Source organism: Camellia sinensis, chromosome 14, assembly GCF_055761805.1.
Source record: "Camellia sinensis isolate YWXY chromosome 14, ASM5576180v1, whole genome shotgun sequence".
NCBI lineage: Eukaryota > Viridiplantae > Streptophyta > Magnoliopsida > Ericales > Theaceae > Camellia > Camellia sinensis.
Genome location: NC_138974.1, coordinates 27,470,392 through 27,493,067, shown reverse-complemented (window position 1 = coordinate 27,493,067; position 22,676 = coordinate 27,470,392). Strand labels below are relative to the sequence as shown.

At 37.7% G+C, this 22,676-nt stretch overlaps 1 protein-coding gene and 1 pseudogene across 7 annotated transcripts; both read right to left on the bottom strand.

Annotated features, from left to right (window-relative positions):
* Window positions 1-1,452: 1,452 nt before the first annotated feature.
* LOC114263854 (phytochromobilin:ferredoxin oxidoreductase, chloroplastic) lies at window positions 1,453-22,268 on the bottom strand. Of its 6 annotated transcripts, XM_082907055.1 has the most exons (10): window positions 22,117-22,266; window positions 21,957-22,022; window positions 17,107-17,226; window positions 15,050-15,144; window positions 10,071-10,164; window positions 9,820-9,951; window positions 9,528-9,632; window positions 2,205-2,255; window positions 1,932-2,127; window positions 1,515-1,822 (listed from the first exon to the last, which is right to left on the bottom strand). In XM_082907055.1, exons 1-9 carry the CDS (start codon window positions 22,162-22,164, stop codon window positions 1,942-1,944), a joined length of 897 nt encoding a protein of 298 aa, XP_082763181.1. In that variant the 5' UTR covers window positions 22,165-22,266; the 3' UTR covers window positions 1,515-1,822; window positions 1,932-1,941. The 6 variants fall into 6 exon arrangements, with proteins under 6 accessions (XP_082763179.1, XP_082763181.1, XP_082763178.1 ...); XM_082907053.1 differs by having other exon boundaries at window positions 1,453-1,539; window positions 21,957-22,268; XM_082907052.1 differs by having other exon boundaries at window positions 21,957-22,268.
* On the bottom strand, window positions 5,113-6,198 carry LOC145807856 (putative sugar phosphate/phosphate translocator At1g06470 pseudogene; annotated as a pseudogene). Its single transcript, XR_014351276.1, has one exon. The product of XR_014351276.1 is annotated as a putative sugar phosphate/phosphate translocator At1g06470 pseudogene (transcript).
* Window positions 22,269-22,676: the final 408 nt, after the last annotated feature.

Sequence of the window (22,676 nt, the reverse complement as noted above, 5' to 3'; positions counted from 1 at the left end):
CTTCCTCGAACTCACAATCTTTGACTTCAATCTCGTACTCAAGCTGCCTATTCAAGAAATCAATATTGCTTTACTTGGTTACAACCCAAAGGGTCCAATTGATCTTTAACTAAACTATAATGAAACTTTTCGAGAGAAAGCTTAAAAGAAGTCCCCCTCTTGCTTTTTAATTTTTTTTTTTCCCCCATTATTGGCTCAATCAAAGCTAGATCAGTATTTCAGATTCCACTTCCAACAATGAAATTACTTCCAAAAAGCCAAACAAACAGCAGAGAAATTCATATTTGAAGCACGTAGAGGAATCAAACCAGTTCCAATAGCGTGCAATGATTTATGAAGATCGTTGGGTTTTAGATCTTTTGTCCCCTTCTATCCATTCCTGCCCTAACAATCGCGATGTTTTTGCACTTCAATTCTTTGGCAAGAGAGAGAACTTGAACCCATGAATGTCCTTTCAATCCTCTACATTGCCATTGAATGCGACAATTCCGGGCTTAAACACTCCAGCACAGGACCGCACCAACACTCATCCTCCCAAAAACCCTAGGAAAAACACCGTTCTCTCACAGAAAACTATGATTGTTGGGCTTCTAACTACAAGTTACTAGACTATAATTGTCAAATTAATATAATTTTTTTCATATTTGTAACTAATAATCTCCTACTAAAAGTTTATTAAAAAAAATAAAAAATAAAAAACCCACTTGAAACATAGAAGTAGCTTTATCATTGACAGTAGGTAGACAATGATGATTCACAAGGTCATATTTAATAGGCAAATGGGCAACATTATGTCTTACACTAATCTCCTTTAAAGTTTGACGAAAATATATTGAGTCTCACAAATTTAGTATAATTATACTGGACTCTCATAAGTTGTAATTCACATAAAATTTAATCCCTTTTTATCAATAATATCTACATAGAAAAATTATGTTATCATCTTTTTTATATTAAAATGTATTTAACCTTATTTATCTTTTGTATCTTCATACTATTTGTATGAATTTCAATTTATTTAGCCTTACTAAAAGAGATGTCGATACAATTATACCAAAACTGTGAAACCTTTTGTATTTTTTCTAAATCTCAAGAAAGATCAATGTAATTTACACTTATTTTTAATAAGAAAATGTTCAAAACCAAAAGGAGCAGGCATGATCTTGGCTCTAATACCATACTATACGTGAGGCCTAGCCCCCATCTAGAAGTATTGTCCGGTATTGCCCAGCCCAAAAGCCAACCTCACCAGATTGTCCCTCTGAGCTCCAATCCAAAAGGCCCACCCAATGAAAGTGTCATGTGCCATCTTATAAATCCATCTTAGACATATTCACAACTGATGTAGGATGATGCCAACACCGACTTTGGATTGTGCTGCTTGTTGAGATTCTAAGTCATTCCTCATTTTTCACTTTCTAAGATTATTATTCGTTCTGATTTGATCAAATATTAAGAACAATCTTTCACCATGCTTAACCTTTCTATTAAAATTACACAACTCAGTCCAACAATGGATGTCAAAAATGTTAAATTAGCCTGCAGTAGAAATACAATCAGTCTTTCATTGCACACAAATGTAAGTTTGATAGGATACGGTTTTTTTTTTTTTTTTTTTTTTTTTAGGTCTCCCACAGTATCCCCAGGTTTTTTTGGACCCAGTACTAATCCGCCGAAGAAGCTGTCGGGCGCATATGAGGGCTCCTCTCCCAAGGGGGTGTGCTGCACCCACAAAGGCTCAAACTTGAGACCTTTACTTAAGCGACCCAAGTCCCTTTCCACTTGGACCAACCCCCATTGGTGATAGGATATGTTCAATATGCTACACAGAACAGCAAATAAAACAAATCAAGTCAAGAAGTTTGGGAGATAAGAAAGTGGTGGAGGCTGCATTTGAGAATGAAAATAAGATATAGATGCAAAGATATTACCACATATTTTCTAACTAAAGCTGTTACCGACAAATTCTCCACTCGCATCCCAAGGGCGATGTTCGAATGATTTCCCAATGATACTGCGTTTGTCATTTACAGTCCCATCCTCGCACCGGTACTCTGGAAAGTAATCCAAAAATGTTTTGCTTCCTAATTCATCAACTCCATTGAAGAGGAAGTTCTTCACCAAGTCCTGCAAAGTAGAGACATAGAAAACTGAAACAGGAATAGGCATAAGTAAAATGCGGGGTGCTAAATTAAGAATGGTACCTTTGAATGAGCCTCCCCAATCAACTTTTTCAGAACTCGATGACCTGGATCCTGGTTTCAAAATATTTGCATCAGGGAAATAAATCTAGGAAAAATATTACTAGAATGGTCCACTACACAACAAAAAGTAGTAGTAAAATTTCTGCTATGCTTCGATCTTGGATTTGTTGAGAGAGAGAGAGAGAGAGAGACACACACACACAGAGAACTTTAAAGAAAACCAAACATAACCTTCTACAATTCTATTTCTAGGAAGCGTCTCCAAGTTCTCTTCTATCATCATGATTTCTTAAATCCTAAGCAACAATGGTTAAGAGAGATAGCCAGCAGTAGCAACAGATTTGCAATTGGGAATTGTTAAGCATTAAATATTTTAAAAGATTTAGCCAACAGTTCTTAGAAACACTTTAGAAAAATCAATGTAACTTCAAATGGGTAAGATCTACACACACACACACGCACGCACGCAAACAAAAAAAAAAAATTTGATGGTACCCTTCTACAATGACATAGACAAAAAAAAAAGTTGGAATTATATGGTGGAGGAAAAAAGAACTAGTAAGAAAAAATAGAATTTGGAACATAATCCAAGAATCTGTCTTGTGCCGCTAAGCTAGACCACAACAAATGCACATTCACCACAACAATGCCAGCTGTACGAAGTGCTTCCCCCATTAAAGCATTGAAACTGGTCACATTCTTCCTTATTTGTTTGAATTACAGTAGAGAAAATTAGTATCCTCTTTGAAGGATTGTTAGATCAAGCGTACAAAATTATACTACGTATCACAATTTAGTGATTCAGATCATTAACTCAACTGAATTCCTTACATTTAACATTAGAGCAAATAGGGGTCATCAATGGGATGGGACGGGCCGGGCATACCCAGCCAGCAACTATTGTGCTTAAATCCCGTATTTTAACAGATTTTTTGGACTTTGACCAGTCAACGGGTTAGTACAGGCCGGGCCTATTTAAAAAACTAAAACCACATTGTAGAAATTTAATGTATAAAGAGAAATGGTTGTATTATTGATTGATGTTTTGATATCTATTACAATGATTCATGATTCCTATATATAGAAGAGGGTGAGTGTGTAGTAGGTAAGGAGTAGGTGAAGTGGAGGTGGTAGTGGTGTAGTGGGTTAGGTTTAGTGGAGTAGGTGAGGTGGTAGTGGTGTAGTGGGTTAGGTTTAGTGAAGTAGGTTTAAGTGGGTGAAGTAGGTGGAGAGTAGGTGGATTTTAACAGCCCCCCGCAAACTCAAGGGGGATAGGAACTAACCAACTTGAGTTTGGAGAGAGTAACAAAACAAGAAAATACATAAAAATAAAAGAGGATAAGAGACACTGTATGGTCGTGTCAGACCATTGGTGAAGACACTGGATGGTGGTGTCATAACGTTGTAGAGGACACTGTATGGGGGTGTCATAACCATGTAGAGGACACTGTATGGTGGTGTCATAACGGTGTAGAGGACACTGGATGGCGGTGTCAGACCGATGTAGAAGACAGTTTATGGGGTCATGGCGGACCGTTATAGCAGACACTGTGTGGTCGTGTCAGACCGATGTAGAAGACAGTTTATGGGGTCATGTCGGACCGATGTAGCAGACAATGTTGTGACAGTTGTTGTGACAGTTTACGGAGTCTTGCTGGACCCTTGTAGAAACTAACCGAAATCAATGTCGGGACAGTTTACAGAGTCTTGTCGGACCCATGAAGGAGCTAACCGGAATCAATGTCGGGACAGTTTACAGAGTCTTGTCGGACCCATGAAGGAGCTAACCAGAATCAATGTCGGGACAGTTTACAGAGTCTTGTCGGACCCCTAAAAAGTCGCACCCTCAAAAGGTGTGCCCAATCTTTCAAAAGGCGTGCCATCAAAAAGCGTGCCCAATCCATAAAAAGGCGTGCCATCAAAAGGCGTGCCCAATTCATAAAAAGATGTGCCATCAAAAGGCGTGCCATCAAAAGGCGCGCCCACTTCATCAAAAGACGTGCCCGACAGAAAGCGTCGAGCCATCAAAAGGGGCGCCTGACACGCGGCGATGCACGTGATTGACAGAGCGCGTGTCGGCCTCGTCGTCTCTGTCTTTATAAACCAAAGCGAAGTCTGAGGCTTGGAAGCATAACAAACCAGTTGAAACCTCTTCGTTCTCTGTAACATTCTGTAACCAACCCTTCTCTGAAACACTCAGCAACCCAAAAACATGGCTTCTTCTTCCCGTTCAGCTACCCAGAACATAGCCTCTTCTTCCCGTGGTCTGCTCACTCTCTTTCCCGACCTCAACGAGTCAACAAGAGAGATAACTGGTGCGGTGGCCTGTGAACCTCAACCAAACACCTCTGGTTTTGCTCCGTTGAACTTTCCGATGCGGTCGGTGGAGCAAAAAATGGCAGTGCAAACGGATATTGAAGCTAATCAGTATACATTGAAGTCCTGTGTTGAAACTATGACTGCGGTCACAAACTTGTCGCACCGGCTGCAGAGTAGGACAAATGAGGTGCAACGGTTAAACGCCCAACTGGCTCTGCTCCAACGCATGTATAAGGATGCGCGAGCAGAGATAAGTGTGCTAAACGCAGAAAACAAGGAGCTGAAGCGTAAGGCCACCGTGATGTTCCGATTTGGAGGTCCTCCATATGCTGCAGTGGAGGAGTATGGGGCCATGAACGTGCTCGGTGGACAAGGAAACACGGAGACCGGACTGGCACGGGACGCCCAAGATAAAAGTAAGAAGAAGAGACCTGCAGTAGAATAGAGAAGGAAAAGAAAAATCCCACTGTGGGTGTGGTTGTTTTGTTTGTATTTTTTTTTTTTTTTTTTTTTTTTTTTTTTTGTAAAATGGTGATCGGGGTGAGGCCCGATATGAATAAAATGAGTTTGCAGTTCGTCTTCTTCCTCCGTGTTTTTTTTTTTTTTTTTTTTTTTTTTTTTTTTTTTAATAATAAAATAAATAAATAAATAAAGAAAATAAAAGAAAAGAAAGAAAGTGGAGCAACGGGTGAGGTGCAAAAGGTGATGATAATGTTTTGTGAGTGGAGAATAAAGAAAAGAAAAGAAAGGGATGGTGTGGTGTGGGTGGTGGAAAAAGAAAAGTGGGAGAGAGAAAAAAGCATGTTCTTGTGAAAGCCCTGTGTTTCTCTCTGAAAAAACCAAACATGCTGCCTTGTTTGTTTTCATGCACCACCGAGAAGAGAGAGCCCAGGTGCAGAGAGAGAGAGAGAGATTGGTGGCCATCATCTTGATCATCCATCTCCTCAAGAATAACATATTTTGCAGCTGGATTGGTTGTCGATGACCTTGCCACATTCTCTTCACCTATTTCACCCTTTTGTAGCTTTTGGTATTTGTACCAATTGAATAAGCTCACGCCAAACAGGATTGTAATAAGGCCAGCCCCTTTCAACCAAGTAAACTGATCATGGAAGTAAAAGACAGCAACCAAGATGGTGACAGCCTCCTTGACAACTCCTGCTATTGTCACAGTTACTGCACTAGTTACTGAAACAAGAATGTATTTTGTCAATACCATAAAAAAGGCGAGAGTTCCACCAAGAAACATGAGAAGGCAACTCCGAGTGATATGCCATGAACTATTGAAGTAATTGCTTGTTCTGAATTCATCCCAAGGATCCATTATCAGAGAGAGCATAGCAGTTGCCACTGCCATCACTGGAGTTACATAGCTCATCAGGGTAAGTGGATTTTTCAGACCATATACTTCTTTCTGAAGAAGAATCTGAGTCATGGTCCAACGAAATCCAGACATAACAGCAGCAGGCATAACAAAAATGAATCCCCAAAATTCAAATTCAGTTTCCTTCGCAACTGTTAACATTATTCCAATGGATATAATAAAAATGATACCGAACTCAGGGGCGCTTGGTTGACGAAGATGCAATCTGTATCTGCAGTAGGCCGAAATGAAACACTGGTTGCGAGAAGAGTTGGCGTCAATTCGAGCTAGCAGTGGTTTGAGTTGCTGCAGTGGTTATTGGCGGTGATTGGAGAGAAGGTATGTGTTGGAGGTTTCAATTGGTTGAGGTCTGGCGGGCGGTTAAGGCAAAGTTGCCGCCCGCCAGAAGGCGAAGAGCACCAAGAGCTTAACCTATAGCTCTGATACCATGTAGAAATTTAATGTATAAAGAGAAATGGTTGTATTATTGATTGATTTTTTGATATCTATTACAATGATTCATGATTCCTATATATAGAAGAGGGTGAGTGTGTAGTAGGTAAGGAGTAGGTGAAGTGGAGGTGGTAGTGGTGTAGTGGGTTAGGTTTAGTGGAGTAGGTGAGGTGGTAGTGGTGTAGTGGGTTAGGTTTAGTGAAGTAGGTTTAAGTGGGTGAAGTAGGTGGAGAGTAGGTGGATTTTAACACACATTCTACGCATAAGCCTAAATCTTACGGAACAAAATCAAACCGAACCGGGCTACATATTTTTCATTACAATGATATTATCAAGTTCTACACATTTTTCATTAACACATTTTTAATATTTTTATTAATTTATATGTACTAATTGGGCATTGTTTTTTACTTTCCAACATAATTCAAGTATATTGATTTTTTTTTTTTTTTGATAATTCTATTTGCACACCATATACACTCTCAGTACACACCACTAATGGTGTTCGCATATAAATTTCCGAACAAAAGTCAATTGTTTGGATATAAATTTATGAAAATAAAGTAGTTGTTCAGATATAAATAATTGAACGGAATGTATATTTGAACAATTTATTTTTGTTCATAACTTTAAATCCGAACATTTGATATTTGTTCAGAAATTTATATTCGAACACATATGTAGTGTGTTCCCCCTTTTTTTTAACCTTTTTTCAGCTCATATAATCAAAAAACAATCAAGTAACATATACATGCGGGCTCTTACAGGCCAGGTTTATGGGCCGGCTCAAGTTACAAACATTTGTCCAAAGCCCTAAATCATTTATTATGGGTTGGAACGGACTGGGCACTCAAGCAGGCTAGGACGGATCATGAGATGTGTGGGATGGGTTGGGTAATATTAGATTTTTTGTCCGCGGGCCATTTGGGGACCCCTAAGGACACATCAGTGGATCCAAATGCTTCTTCGAAGCAGAACACTTCTTGTCTACAGACCATCAACACAGAAAAACCAAACTTGTACACACATGCTAAATCCTATCCATATGAAGTGGTCAAAATGCTTAGATGCTAACGATCAGACAAGCTCTCAAATCTGGACAACAAAAATCAAAATTGTTTCCTTCGTGATTTTTCTTGATTAAATTAGCAGAAAATTTCACTTTGCAATCAAGTATAATGATCTGAAACTCATAGTCAACTTATCTGGATGCCACAAAGACATTGCCCTATAAGTTCTTGATTTTATCAAATTTTTCCATTATCGATTTATTTTATTGTCACAAAAAATATTTCCTCAGAGATTCTTGATTTTAACAATCTTTTCCACTAATTCCCCTCACCCAATAACACATGCAACAATCCAAAGAAAATTTGTAATTAGCCCTTTACTATCGATGATTAGTTGAGTTAGGGACTGGGAGATGGATGGCTATTGGTTTGTTTTGGCTGCCCCTTGTCTTCATGTGATCTATCCTGGCTGGTCTTTAAGCCACTCCTGACATGGAGTGTTGAGGACACTGCCGTGGGATTTGAGACTTTGTGATCAGAGTAGGATGGGACTGGGGGATGTGGTGATTGCTCTCATGATGGTGATAGGCTTGACTGTGTGCGCTACTAGTGGCTGTTGGTGTTCTGCTATACTTCTCTGAGACTGTTATTGTTGTTAATTGACCGTGCGAGCTTCATGTGATTTATCGGGATCTGTCAAGGGGTATATCCAAGGTTCTGAAAAGCGGTTGCGGTCGCCGTAACGGTGGCGGTGACGCGGTTGCGGTTGCGGGGTGTAAAGGCCGTAGTGTAACGGTTGCGGTAACCGGAACTGTGAATTTTTTTATTTTTCGCACAATTTGAAAAAAACTTACTGATACATATATTTTCTTTCCATAATCGTATTTATTGGGTCAAAAATAAATATTGATCAATTTTTGTAAATTTTTAAGTATGATCCAATATATTTCATATTTTTAAATCACTATAAACTGAGTTTTTTACATTTTATTTTAATAATTAATGACTTTATATTTTACAAAAAATCAATCACTGACTATTATATATAAGATAAATAATGACAAAAGTAAGAGAATAAATAAGAACCTAAATATATATATATATACATATTTTAACCAAGCCAAATAGATAATGATTACACTTATTATTATTATTTTCAAACAATATATAGATAGACACACAAACAAAATGGTTTAGTGATAGCAGCTGAATAGAATAACATAAGTCTTATAGTTTCAACAAATCAATAACATCTTCATCTTCCCTCCTCTCTCTCTCTCTCTCTCTCTCTCTCTCTCTATCTCTTGCTCCTCTATTTTCTCTCTTTATCTTCCCTCTTCTCTCTATCCCTCTTCCCCCATTTTCAACTTTTTTTTGTGTGTTTTTTCGAAAGAAACAGTTTGGAACCGTTACGTAACGGTACGTAACAGGCCGTTACGACTGTTATGGCACCATTACGACTGCTACAGCAGCCGCTACGGCCGACACACCTGTGAATCTCAATCACATTGCAAAAGCAGCCGTAACGGGTGGCGGTAACCGTCAAAACCGTTACGTAACGGTGTTACGTAACGGTTGCGGCCGCTTTTTCAAACCTTGGGTATATCTTTTACACTATCATGGCTTTTGTGAGTGGCTAAGGATGTCACGGCTATGAAGTGCGAGGTGCTTATTGGACTCTATGTTCGATCTATGGTAAAGACTGGGAGCTTGTGGGGGAGATTAGCATGGTTGATTGGTTTTGGTGGACGTTTTAGCGTGTTTAATCCTGTTTGATTTGCATGTTTCAGCGGTTTCACGCAGTTTATGTGGTCTCATTTTGTATACTTGCCCATATATCTTCCCCAAGTTTCCATCTATTATCTTTGATGGTAGGGGTTACTTGGGGATATATAAAGATATATGGGCAGTTTTGAGTTTTATTATGCGTTCTATTGTTGGGTACCCTGCAGATGCGGGGGTTGTCATATTTAGGTATTTCGGTTATTATCTGTATCAGTTGGCCCCTCTTCTTTGGGGAGCATTGTGAGATTTATTGTATTACCTGAGATATGCCCCTTGTAAACGTGTACATTTTTTGTCTTTAATTTATGACTTGCCCACCCAAAAAAAAAAAAAAAAAAAACAACACGATGTGCAAAATGTAATAAATGCTGAGGAAGAACATTAAGTACCCACCTTCTCCGCTCTCCAGGTTAGATACCTATGTTGTGCTTCACAATTGCATATAATTTCAGAAGCACTGGTCTCCTCCGAAGCTTGTTCCATCAGGTCAAGCCATGCCTGCAAGTGCAACATAATAAGCGGATGTACAAAGTTTGGAATTCTTCATTCACTCACACATCTTCCCCCTCCTTTTGACCAACTTCCTCTCAAAATACGATCCAAAATATAAATGAACACACCCCATCAGTTGTCAGATCTTCAAATGATACTAAAAACAAATTGCATAAATATCTTATTTGTGTACCTTGTAGTAATCCATGAATGCAGAATATAAGACATTATGGTTGTATTGGCTTGGGCAAAACTTGGTCCATATTACAATTGGTGAGAAAAATCTCAGTGACTCACTTGTAATCTTTCCTCCCCAAGGTAAAAGCTGCACGAAATCTGTGTTTAGATCACCAGATCATAACATTTAGACAGGGTTCAAGAATAAATTTAATGATCCACAAAATTGGAATGCAACCAATGTAGTGGTAGTAGCATTTTGCTTACCTCAGCATACTTGAGGCCAAGAGGCATCAAGCTCTTATAGTACTTCTCCTTGTAATCCTTTCGACTAATAACATCATGCAAGGGGTTAAGGTCCCTATAAACAGCCAATCAAAGCTTAGTTTGAGATCTTCGAGATCAGTATAATATTCACTAACCAAATTGGATCCAAATTACATGAACAATTATGCATCTAATTTTGGCAAAAACGAAAGGCATGTAAAATTTCTACATGCAGTATCATATTGGAGTAATGTCCATATGCTTATGCTTGTATGGAAGCAGTAAGTGGCAGCTGGATAAAAATCTTTTCAGATATGGTGTAAACTAAACCTAAGTTGATTAGAATGAAATTTTCCTTTCATGTCAATTTTAATCCATGGCTTGGTTATAAGTCATTTACTTGAGTATTTGTATTAAAAATTTAATCTAGTATATTTTCCGTGGTTTTTTACCCTAGGATTTTTTTTTTTTTCCCCCTATGGTTTTCCATGTATATCATTGTGTCCATGGTTGTAGAAATTTATGATTCATATGATTCGATACGAGTTTCAAGAAAAACAATTCGATTTGTGCAGTTGAATCTTAAATTGGGTGAATCTTACGATTCACTATGTATTTATCAAAAAAAAAAAAAAAAATCTTATGATTCACTGTGATTCAAGCAATTCAATTCTATTTGCATATTACATGAAAGGACATCATTTTCATAAGATAAAAAAGAGAGAAGCCTTCTCTATCTTCTCAGTAAAGCGCTAACGGCTTTAGAAAGATCGCTCATTAGCTTAGTTTTATTTGTATATACATAGATAAATTTAGTTATATTGATATTTATTTCATTTTAAACATTATATGTGTGTTTTTATACGTATATACATATATAAATTATGTAGGGCACTCAGGCCAAAAGTCCAAAACTACATTTTCTTTGACCAAAGCTCCAGGCACAAAAATAGTTTGTCCATCAGGACAAACTGAATCAAAATGACCAAAATACCCATCTATATATACCAATCAAACCCTACTTCTCTCAAATGAAATCATTCACGTCTCTCTCTCTTTCTTCCCGATCTAAACCTGTGGTAGCCGAATAAAAGCAGACGCAGATAGGCAGTGTATATTGTCCCAATCGGTGTATAGTATGCACTCGGCCCGGCCCCTAACGTTTCAAATGCCGAATAAGTTGAGCAGGGGGCCGATTAAAAGTTGGAATACGGCATAATGGGAAGGGGGGCAGAGTGCATAAGTACATGACAGATCAAGAGCGGGCCCTGCCTAGAAGACTAGGAGCATATATAAATAGAAAAACGACGAACAATAAGAGGTATGTGAGAATTAGTACGCTTAACTTAAGATACACGCAATCAAGAGAGCATACACTGACTTATCCGTCGGAGTGCTAATTCCAGCACCCCCGACCGGAGTGTTCATTCTTTTTCAGGCTACCAGCAGAGGATCTCGAGCGTCCCATTGGATCCAAAGAGTATTTCCAAACTACCTTCCCCACAAAACCCTAAGTGCACCATTTCCGCCACAGCCGCCTCCGCCCCTCCGTCCACTTCCTCGGCCGTCACTGCCTCCTCTCCGCCACCAGCACCCTACCGTCGCCGCCACCAGCACCCTACCGTCGCCGCCCACCGTCGTGTCTCCATTGCCTCCCTCTCTATTTCTCGCTCTAAAAAAATATAGAGAGAAACAAAATACACTACTCCGATCGCTGGGCTCACTTTTATACGCACAATTTCAATTCTCATCATCTACACATAGATATACATATACATCTACACATATATATACATATACATATACATATACATATACATATATATGTAGAGAGAGAGCGGTATCTGACAATGTCCTCATCTCCGAGAGCATCTCCGACTTAGACATCACCACCAACTACCAATACCACTTCACCACCACTAGCCACCGCAATGCCTCCGCTGGCAACAAACACTACATCGCCACCACCATCTTCTCCACCACCAACTCCTGTTGCTCTGGTCCTGTTTCACTGCCCACCGCCATGTCACGATCGTTGTCGCCGTCAATCCCCTCAGATCTGAGATCATCGCCTTAGATCGCCATTGTCCAGGGCCATCGGTCATTGGTCACCAAATCTAAATTGAAAAGCCCAGCCCACACTTCTCCTTAAAACCCAAGTATTAAGGAGAGGAATGCTAGAGACTTATAACTAGCACAGATGCAGCAACTCCAGGCGATGTGAGACACATTCCAACACACCCTCCTGGACCACAACATACACCAGCCGGCAAGGTTCTAAAAAGCGGTTGCGGTCGCCGTAACGGTGGCGGTGGTGCGGTTGCGGTTGTGGGGTGTAAAGGCCGTAGCGTAACAGTTGTGATAATCGGAAACGTGATTTTTTTTGATTTTTCGCACAATTTGAAAAAAATTTACCGATACGCATATTTTTTTTCCATGATCATATTTATTGGGTTTAAAATAAATATTGATCAAGTTTTGTAAATTTTTAAGTATGATCCAATATATTTCATATTTTTAAATCGCTATAAACTGAGTTTTTTACATTTTATTTTAATAATTAATGACTTTATATTATATAAAAAATAATCACTAACTATTATATATAAGATAAACAATAACAAAAGTAAAAATAAATAAGAGCCTATATATATATATATACATATTTTAACCAAACCAAATAGATAACGACCACGCTTATTATTATTATTATTTTCAAACAATATATAGATAGACACACACAAACAAACAAAATGGTTGAGTGATAGCAGCTGAATAGAATAGTATAGGTCTTACAGCTTCAACAAATCAACAACATGTTCTTCATCTTCCCTCTTCTCTCTCCATCTCTTGCTCCTCCATCTTCTCTCTTTATCTTCCCTCTGCTCTCTATCCCTCTTCCTTTATTTTCAGCTTTTTTTTGTGTTTTTTCGAAAAAAGCAATTCAGAACCGTTACGTAACGATGCGTAACAGGCCGTTACGGAACCGTTATGACCGCTACGACAGCCGCTACGGCCGACACACCTGTGAATCTCAATCACACTGCAAAAGCGGCTGTAACGGGTGGTGGTAACCACTACAACCGTTACGTAACGGCGTTACGTAACAGTTACGGCCGCTTTTTAAAACCTTGCCAGCTGGACAAACGACACACCAGTCACAGACCCAACCAAGCTCTGATACTAAATTGAAAAGCCCAACCCACACTTATCCTTAAAACCCAGGTATTAGGGAGAGGAAAACTAGACCCTTATAACCAGCACAGATGGAGCAACTTCAGGCGATGTGGAACACATTCCAACACACCCTCTTGGATTAGGACATACAGTAGCCGAACAAACAGCACACCAGTCACAGACCCAACCAAGCTCTGATATCAAATTGAAAAGCCCAACCTACACTTCTCCCTAAAACCCAAGTATTAAGGAAAGGAAAAGTGGAACCTTACAACTAGCACAGATGGAGCAACTCCAGGCGATGTGGGACACATTCCAACAGTCACAAGTGTCAGAGTCATATGGTTCTAATGCCATAACATTTCGAAAGAGGCCACGGTGGTTCGATGGATCTGGCGGCACGGCGGGATCAGGGAGGAGTCTTTGGTTCTGTCGTAGCTACTGTTGGCGATGGTGGTTGGAAGTGTCCCAGTGGATCTACTATTATGGAGGCTTCGACAGAGGAGATTCGTTGCCGATGTTCGACAATGGGGAAAAATCCCTTCACTTCTTCCACTTGTTTGATTTTTTAAATTTTTAGATTCTTTTTTTTTTTTTTTTTGTGTGTGTATTTCTCAAATCTACTATATTCAGATTTATTCAATTTTTTTGTTGTTTTTGTAGATCTAAGTGTGTGTATATGTGTGTGTGTGGGGGGGGGGGGGTTTTGTTGTAGTTGCAGTTGTTGTTGTTGATGATGATGAAATAGATTGTTGTTGATGATGGTAATGATTGCAACATATAAAAAAAATCTGTGGTGCAATAGATGAAAAAAGATCTGTTCAAAATTTGAACAGGTAGTGGCTCGATAGTGGATTGATGTATTTCTATAACAAAGATTTGAATAGATAAAAAATAACAAATAAAATTCATGAAAAGAGAAATTGAACAGATAAATAGAATTTAGGGAAAATTTTGAACAGATGGATATAATTTAGGGGGGGAATTGAACAAATAAAAAAAAAATTGAACAGATAAATAGAATTTTGAAAAAAAAAATTTGAACAGATAGATATAATTTAGGGGGGGAAAATTGAACAAATAGACAAAATAATTTGAACAGATAGGCAAAAAAATTAAACAAATAGATATAAATTTGAACAAATAGTCAATGAAAAGTCAAACAGATAAAAAAAAGTCAAGGGGGTAAAATTGAAAACAAAATATTTCCTAGGGCTTCTCACCAAACTATTTCACAAAACGTAGACTTCACATCAACAAAAAATATCTCTTGGACCTAATGCCTTATACCTTCCTTAAATTGGATTTATCACCAATTAACCCAATTACGTATTATGCTAAAGAAGATTTGATACGATTCACAATTCACTATTTTAGCAAACCAATTCACGATTTGACAACAATGGTTGTGTCTATTATCTTGCTCTCAATCTATTACTGTGGTATAGTGTGGATGGTGTATGCATGAATATGATATTGGAATTGGCAAACTAAATTGATCTAAATAATCTATTTGGTATTTATTTAACTGGCTATTTAAATTAAGAGTTTGGCTTATTCACCCTCCCTCCAGGCACAAACAAGTCCACCTCACAATGATAAAAGCAGAAGCATGCAAGAAATAAAACTAGTTACATCACGAAGCCCACATCATCATCCAGTGCTACTATTAAACCCCATGAGAAGTATTATAAGATATTCTTGCATGGAGCAGCAGTCTATTATCTGGTTACCAACATACCATGCTTCAGAAATGTAGACTAGGTTTGCAAAATTAAAAGAAAGTGAAAAAGATAGCTTACAACACAACTATGTTCATGCTAGCAGTGCTGAAAAAATTGGCACAGAATATAGGTAGATCAAATTCTGGTTTTGGGAACACAGCAAGATCCAAAACCTGCATTTAGTTTATTTGAAACTGAATCAGGAAAGGGTAAAACATTCAGATTGTTATAATAAATCACAGAATCTCTAGGCGACAATAAATCACGAGGTCTTAACAGTATCAGCATCTCAAGGATTCTTATCCTAATTTTTTATTGTTGACACTAACTGCTTAACCAAGATCCAGATTGCACCAATTGAGATCATGCAAATCAAAAAATTCAAGCTTCTAGTGTTTCTTCCCCACCCACACCCCCGTTTTGTATTTATTCCACTTCTTACTCTTCTTTCCTCCTTGTTAAACCATAGTTATCAGCGATTATTCTCACAAATCCTGAAGACATCTAGAGCAATACTTATTTACATTTCTAACTAGTACAAATTCATTTACCAAACTCATTGGAAAAGAGACATTGCAGCAAGGTTCTGAAAAGCGGTTGCGGTCGCCGTAACGGTGGCGGTGACGCGGTTGCGGTTGCGGGGTGTAAAGGCCGTAGTGTAACGGTTGCGGTAACCGGAACTGTGAATTTTTTTATTTTTCGCACAATTTGAAAAAAACTTACTGATACATATATTTTCTTTCCATAATCGTATTTATTGGGTCAAAAATAAATATTGATCAATTTTTGTAAATTTTTAAGTATGATCCAATATATTTCATATTTTTAAATCACTATAAACTGAGTTTTTTACATTTTATTTTAATAATTAATGACTTTATATTTTACAAAAAATCAATCACTGACTATTATATATAAGATAAATAATGACAAAAGTAAGAGAATAAATAAGAACCTAAATATATATATATATACATATTTTAACCAAGCCAAATAGATAATGATTACACTTATTATTATTATTTTCAAACAATATATAGATAGACACACAAACAAAATGGTTTAGTGATAGCAGCTGAATAGAATAACATAAGTCTTATAGTTTCAACAAATCAATAACATGTTCTTCATCTTCCCTCCTCTCTCTCTCTCTCTCTCTCTATCTCTTGCTCCTCTATTTTCTCTCTTTATCTTCCCTCTTCTCTCTATCCCTCTTCCCCCATTTTCAGCTTTTTTTTGTGTGTTTTTTCGAAAGAAACAGTTTGGAACCGTTACGTAACGGTACGTAACAGGCCGTTACGACTGTTATGGCACCATTACGACTGCTACAGCAGCCGCTACGGCCGACACACCTGTGAATCTCAATCACATTGCAAAAGCAGCCGTAACGGGTGGCGGTAACCGTCAAAACCGTTACGTAACGGTGTTACGTAACGGTTGCGGCCGCTTTTTCAAACCTTGCATTGCAGTATTTTGCAAGCACTAAATTATATCATGTTGTAGCTCAAGAGACTCCCACAGGTAGACTTCAGATATTTTTTTCTTTTAAAAAAAAAAAATGGAGGAGAATAAGAAAAATGGAGACGCTAAGAAATATAAGCAAGGGAAAGAATCAGAAAACTGCAGTTCTCAAAGGAAAAATGTCAATACCTTCCAACAACAGATTTGGCATTTGAAATATAAGCAAGGGTCACTTTCAATGATCAGAGACACTAAGAAATAAAGGTAGTTCACATCCCATACCAAAATACAAAAACGGAAAATTCACTCCCTGTGAAGATCCATAATTACTCCCCCATCATATGATGTTCAATTTAGTTCATCTCACCAAATTAAACTGTCAGCATTAATGGCAATATAGATGGCAGTTGTCGTCAACCCACAAGAAAGGAATACAAAATTTATAGCAATATCATTTAGTACCCAAAAAAAATTATAATTACAGTATTTTGAATGCTAGGCTATGGCTATGACAATGCGAGAGTGAAAGATAGTGGTCATAGACTAGTGATCTTGACAATGGGTTGACAGGTCTGAATGTCAAGTGTAAGATGTGCAAGTGCAACATGGTAGGGCACAGCTATCCAAAAGCTAGTGTTAAGGTAGATGAAGTGAATTGTGCCAGAGGACAACACCTGCATTGTTTCATTCCCTTCGACACACAAACTACGTAGGAGTCTGATCTTGGGAGCTTGGAAAGATAAAATCTGAAGCTCTGTTTTTCCATCCATTGGAATCGAGGAACTGAAATTATCCTGATAATGTAACAATTTAGATACTCATTAATAGCAGGTATTGAGGAGAGAGGGGTTTGTACAGAATTCACAAGTCACAGCAATAGCAAATTGCAAATTATGCCATAGATCATACTTCTATAACATATCCACAAAATTACACATTTCAGTTGATTAAATATAAATCTAAATAATGCTAAAAAAACAATATTAAGTCTAAAAGGAAAGTTCATTAGGAATATCAAGTACTTTTATTCAATTACAATTTACAACAAAAATTTAATCACTAAAACAATTGAATTAGATGGAAACATGCATCTGCACCTGCATCAGCGCAAGCACTTTCTTATGAGTTATATTTTACACTTGAGTTCTTTGACAAAATAAACATCATTTAGTTAGTAGAAATGACTAACATAAAACACAATATGTTAATGCTTGTACAAAAAGCTAACCTGGCAAGAACAGGGAACAAAGTTCTGTGATTCCACTCAAAATTCAAATACAACGCCATGCATTTGAGTGAATAGAACCCGTCTAGAATGGGGAACTCTCTGTAAATTAGACTTAACTCGTAAGAACTCTACGTTCAAAAGAAAGATGCCCTCATTCGAATGAATGTTACAGAAACATTGTTACAATCTAATGCAAGAAGTTGTGTCTAAATGAACTTAGCCACATGTGTTGGAACAAGCAAGCTTTTGAAGCTACGTTCGTTTCAACCAACTCACAATGATCACAAACCAAAATCTGTGAACCCTGAAGTCGATGCCATAAGTTAATTTAGCCTATAGTCCAAAACTAACATGAACCCAATAATAAACAAGCTCAACTATACTAGAAAGGATAAAAACAACCTAGTACATGATATGACTTCAATGCATTGGCGTTTTACCTTTCAATCAAAATGTGCTATGGAATGTGTTCAATGTGACTCAACTAAGCTTACCAAAAACACTCAATAATTTGGAAAAAATTGTCAGCACAAAATGACATGGAAGTACATCTTTCCTCAAGGGTAAATAGGACAATCGGCTTCAAAGTCCTTAACTAAAAACCGAATTCATGCTTTTAATATGTTAGCCCCATAAAATATTAGTATTTAGCCAAAATTTGTGAATTATCAACCCTGTGTGCATTTGCCGTTGGACAATGGGTCAGATGCTTGATCCAACCTACTTAGTTTAGAGGGAGCCAAAGTTTGACTTTAGTAAACTACTAAAATAAAGATTGCACATAGGCCCTCTGGATGAACCATACCTTGTTGTGTCTTGGAAAAAGAAAGGATGGGAAGCTAGTGCATGATACTTTTTTGTTGTCTCCAAAGGATGGTTCATAGATGCTACCAAGTCAAATGACCCAATAACTCGACCACGTTGAATATGTTTTCAAAGCAAGACGATGCTAAGGAGTTGGGGTAGGTCTTAGTTTCAAAACTTGCCTTAAAAAATATTAAAAATATAAAAAGTTAAATAAATAAATAAATAAAAAGAATTCCTCTACAATTTCTCTTGGGTGATTTATTGTTGATGCTGTCCATCATAAAATATAGAGACTTCTGATTTTGAAATATGTTACCTTCACCTATGGGCTCAAAATTTATACTAGTTATAGCACTAAGTCAAACATCCATATGCCATTACACATTTTGTTTTATTTTCACAAACGGTATCAGAAATTACCATCTGCTAAGTTAGCCTCTGTTATTACTGAAAGATTTGTCTATCCATGTCCCCTTGTGAAAAATTCTGAACCAAAAAAAAAACAAAAAGCAGCTTTTGTTTATCTTCTTTGGATGAGCTAAATGTTCTTCGCAGTTTGGTTAGAGATATTCCCGCATTGCCTTCTCAGGTGTCTTTCCTATATTGTGTTAAATCACTTGGTCAATTTCTTAACATTAATTTATCGTTCATGGCATCCAATCTACCAAACTTTGACCAGATTTATTAGTGTTGAAATTACAATCCCAAATTTTGAAAGGGATCCCCATAGGACAAGTTCTTCCCCTCACATCAATAACAGAGTGATGGTTATGCATTGCCTCCCATTATTGGACATCCAAAACTATCAAATTCATGACGTTGATTCACTGTTCAACCTAAAGAACTGAACCCAAACTGATATAAGGGGGTGCTTGGGAAGTGGGTTTAGTGCTTTTTTTGACTAAAATAACCAATAAAAACAAAATAGGCTAAAATAGCCAATAAGACAAAATGTCACATCTAAATCATAATCATTTCACTTTTTCTCTCAAAACTATCTTCTCAAACACAACTTTTTTAGCCAGGCTAAAATAGCCAAAAAACCAACCCATAATAGGAACAAAAAAAATTCTTCAACAACAGTCGCAAAGAGTGCAAGAAAGAGAAAACAAAAGAAAGTAGCTAATCTGACCAATTATAAGATAGTATTGTCCTATATGTGTTACATTATGCATTCGTGACAGTGTTCTTGTAAGGGGGAAAACCTAATTCAAAATTTGGGTATTACTGCCCAAGGTATCAAAAGAAAAATCAAAGTCCTTTGGAAATGCAAAGTCTGCGGAACAACTTAATAACTCTAGCGAGGTAAATCCCTGGAAGATAAAAGGTTCAAGAGCAAGCCCGTGCCCAAGCCCAAGGATAACAAATTCCAAGTCATGGCCTCAAATAGGCAAATTCCTCGGATATGAGTCTCTCGGAGGACGATATCCTCGAAGAAACCCAACAGATGAGAAACCCTATAATACTTTCTACTGAAAAAGGGTCAAAGACCCCATGATATCTTCAGTTTTCCGAGGTCATAGAGATTAAGCCTTCCTCAAAGCTAGAAAGGCCGCCAAACGATCCATATTCAAAACTTGCGTCCTACAAAGGAGCCAGATAACCCAAGGCTCCCCAGATAGCTTTTCTGAGATTGTGCAATGCAACTCTCTCGAAAATAGGAAGGCCAACCATTAGCCCCTATTCAAAACCAGCGTCCTACAAAGGAGCTAAAGACCCCGAGGCTCCCCGGATAGCTTTTCTAAGATTGAGCAATGCGACTCTCTCGAAGATAGGAAGGCCAGCCATTCGCCCCTATTCAAAAATCGCATCCTACGAAGGAACCAAATACCCTAAGGCTCCCCAAATAGCTTTCCAAGATGCAACAGCAAGTCCTTATCGAAGATAGGAAGACCAGCCATTCGCTCCTATTCAAAACTGCTTCTGTAAGTGGGTCCAACCATATCGAGGCCCAGGACAGCTTCCGATGGAAATCATGATCAAGTCCCCATTAATTATACAAGCGAAACAATCATATCCACCCACCGTCAAAATGGCAAGACTTGTGAAGTCTCTCAGACTTTAAACATCAAGGAAGATGTATAAGTCAATCTCAAGACTATGCTCTGTTGGCTTCATCAGGAAGAGGGGAGAACCTATGGTTTGGTGGCTAAAAGTAAGAGAACGTTTAGGTATTTGTGAATCTATCAAACTACAGTTAATCTCGGAAGCACCCAAGGGGATAACCCTGGGGAAAGAAGATTGCATTTGCCTCGACTAGACAATACGAGAGAGGAATATTCCATGTGGTTCCTAAAGGTCACGTAGCAACGTTATACACGTTTGCTTGGCCCCCCAAGATTGGCCTAAGCGCCTATAAATAGGAACCCATATTTCATAAATCCTAATTCATGCTTGAGTGAGGCCATTCACCAAGAGTGAGGGGTAGTGGTGTACAAGGATATTCGGCCATTCTCTATCTACTCCGTTTGTCTTGCGTTTCACCCCACGGTATTTCTCTCACCATCTCCATCTTCATCTTCTTGTACCAATCATTCACCAGTTTCACCTCACCATTTCATTACCTTTCATTATTACACTATCTCCATTTGAAAAGTTCTCAAGAAATCTACATGGAAGGAAACCATACAAGTTTATGAAATTATAAACCTAATACAAGAAAACCCATGGAAGCATAATTATCAAAAGAAAAAGAAAAAAAAAAAGCAAACACATAGAAGCATGAACCACAAAACAGTTTATGCAAACAACAACAAACCTCATTAGAACTACTTAAGGGGTCAGCTACTGAAAAAAAAAAAAAAAAAAAAAAAGTTCATTTCTATCCTTTTTATGGCCGTACATGTAATTGAATCATACATCACCACAATGTCCTCCTCTACATCATACATCCGTGCTTTTTTGGTCTTATTCCAGTTGTTTGTAGCACCTCATAACTAAAGGTGCATATTTGTACCATAGAATTTCCCTTCTATAAACAAGCCTTTTAATGAATTTCAACAACACAGCCCAGAGACACCAATTTCACTCAAACCAATGACCTCAAATAAAAATATAAATAAATAAATAAAATAAAAAATAGTGAGAACCCTAAAATGAAAAATCTAAAAAATGCCTTCAGAATCTCAGAAGACAGTTAAAGAAAACAAAACAAAAAAAAGTAAAATAAAAACCCCCAAATCTTGAATGTACATATCCATAATTATCTGACATAGAGCTCACTCTGTACGACAGAAAACACACACACACACACACACACAAATGGTCTTCTGCAATATTGTAGCTTCTTAAAACATATGCATCAACGTAAATAGAGCTCATCTGTGACATCCCACTCAACCACTGAGTAGAAATTGAACAATTAAACTGAAAGTAAACTAATTCAAAGAGAACCAAGAGATCAGTACACTTCCAAGATAACCTCAATGCCACATAAATATACATACACACATAATTGTAGAGAGAGAGAGTGAGAGAGAGAGAGGGTACCTTGAGGGGAGAAGGAACCAAATGGGTACGGCGTTTGGTTTGATCCAAAGCAAAGTGAATGAATTTCTGATAAGAGAAGCCAGAGACTTCCATTAAAGGTCTCAAATTTCTTCTATTACTTGTATTCTTGTATAAAGATAGAGAAATACGAGTATCGTACAATAAGGGAGGCTTTGATAGTGTTGAGAAAAAGCTCAACGAAGTACATGACTCCATTGCAGAAGAACCCGACAACAGCTTCAAAAACCAGGCTCTAATTCTGCGGGCATAACAACAGCCACCCAACTCCTCTCCCCTGTGCCTAGCATAAAGGAACTGTTTTTAAGTTAGTAATAGTAGTTTTTTTTTTTTTTTTTTTTTTTTTTGGGTGGTGGTGGTGTTGTTGGTGTTGTTGTTGTTGTTGTAAGTAATGCTGAAAATCTCAAATATTTTATTAGGGGTATTTATATATAAGTTTTATTTTATGAATTTATAATTTATTAAGTTTTAAATAAAATTATTTTCTCCTTCAAGTCCCATTAATTTTTAATAGCCTAATTTATCCTTCTCAGACCTCCTCATAGCTACCAAACATCATTGCTGTCTTCATTCTCTCTCTTCACATTTGCAATTTGAAGTTCTACGCAACTTCAGTTCGACGAACATGGGTGATTCAAGTTCACAAGGGTAATCTGGGTCCTTTTAGTAAAGACGATTTAAATTTGTTCAGGTCTGATGTGA

Excerpts from the sequence above, each read along its gene's own strand:
- LOC114263854 (XM_082907053.1), bottom strand. The coding sequence starts at position 22,172 with ATGGAGTCATGTACTTCGTTGAGCTTTTTCTCAACACTATCAAAGCCT. Across the intron at positions 10,165-15,049 it reads AGCATGAACATAGTTGTGTT|GGACCTTAACCCCTTGCATG; the intron begins GTAAGCTATCTT and ends GGCTGTTTATAG. Across the intron at positions 2,128-2,204 it reads TTGGGGAGGCTCATTCAAAG|GACTTGGTGAAGAACTTCCT; the intron begins GTACCATTCTTA and ends TCTACTTTGCAG.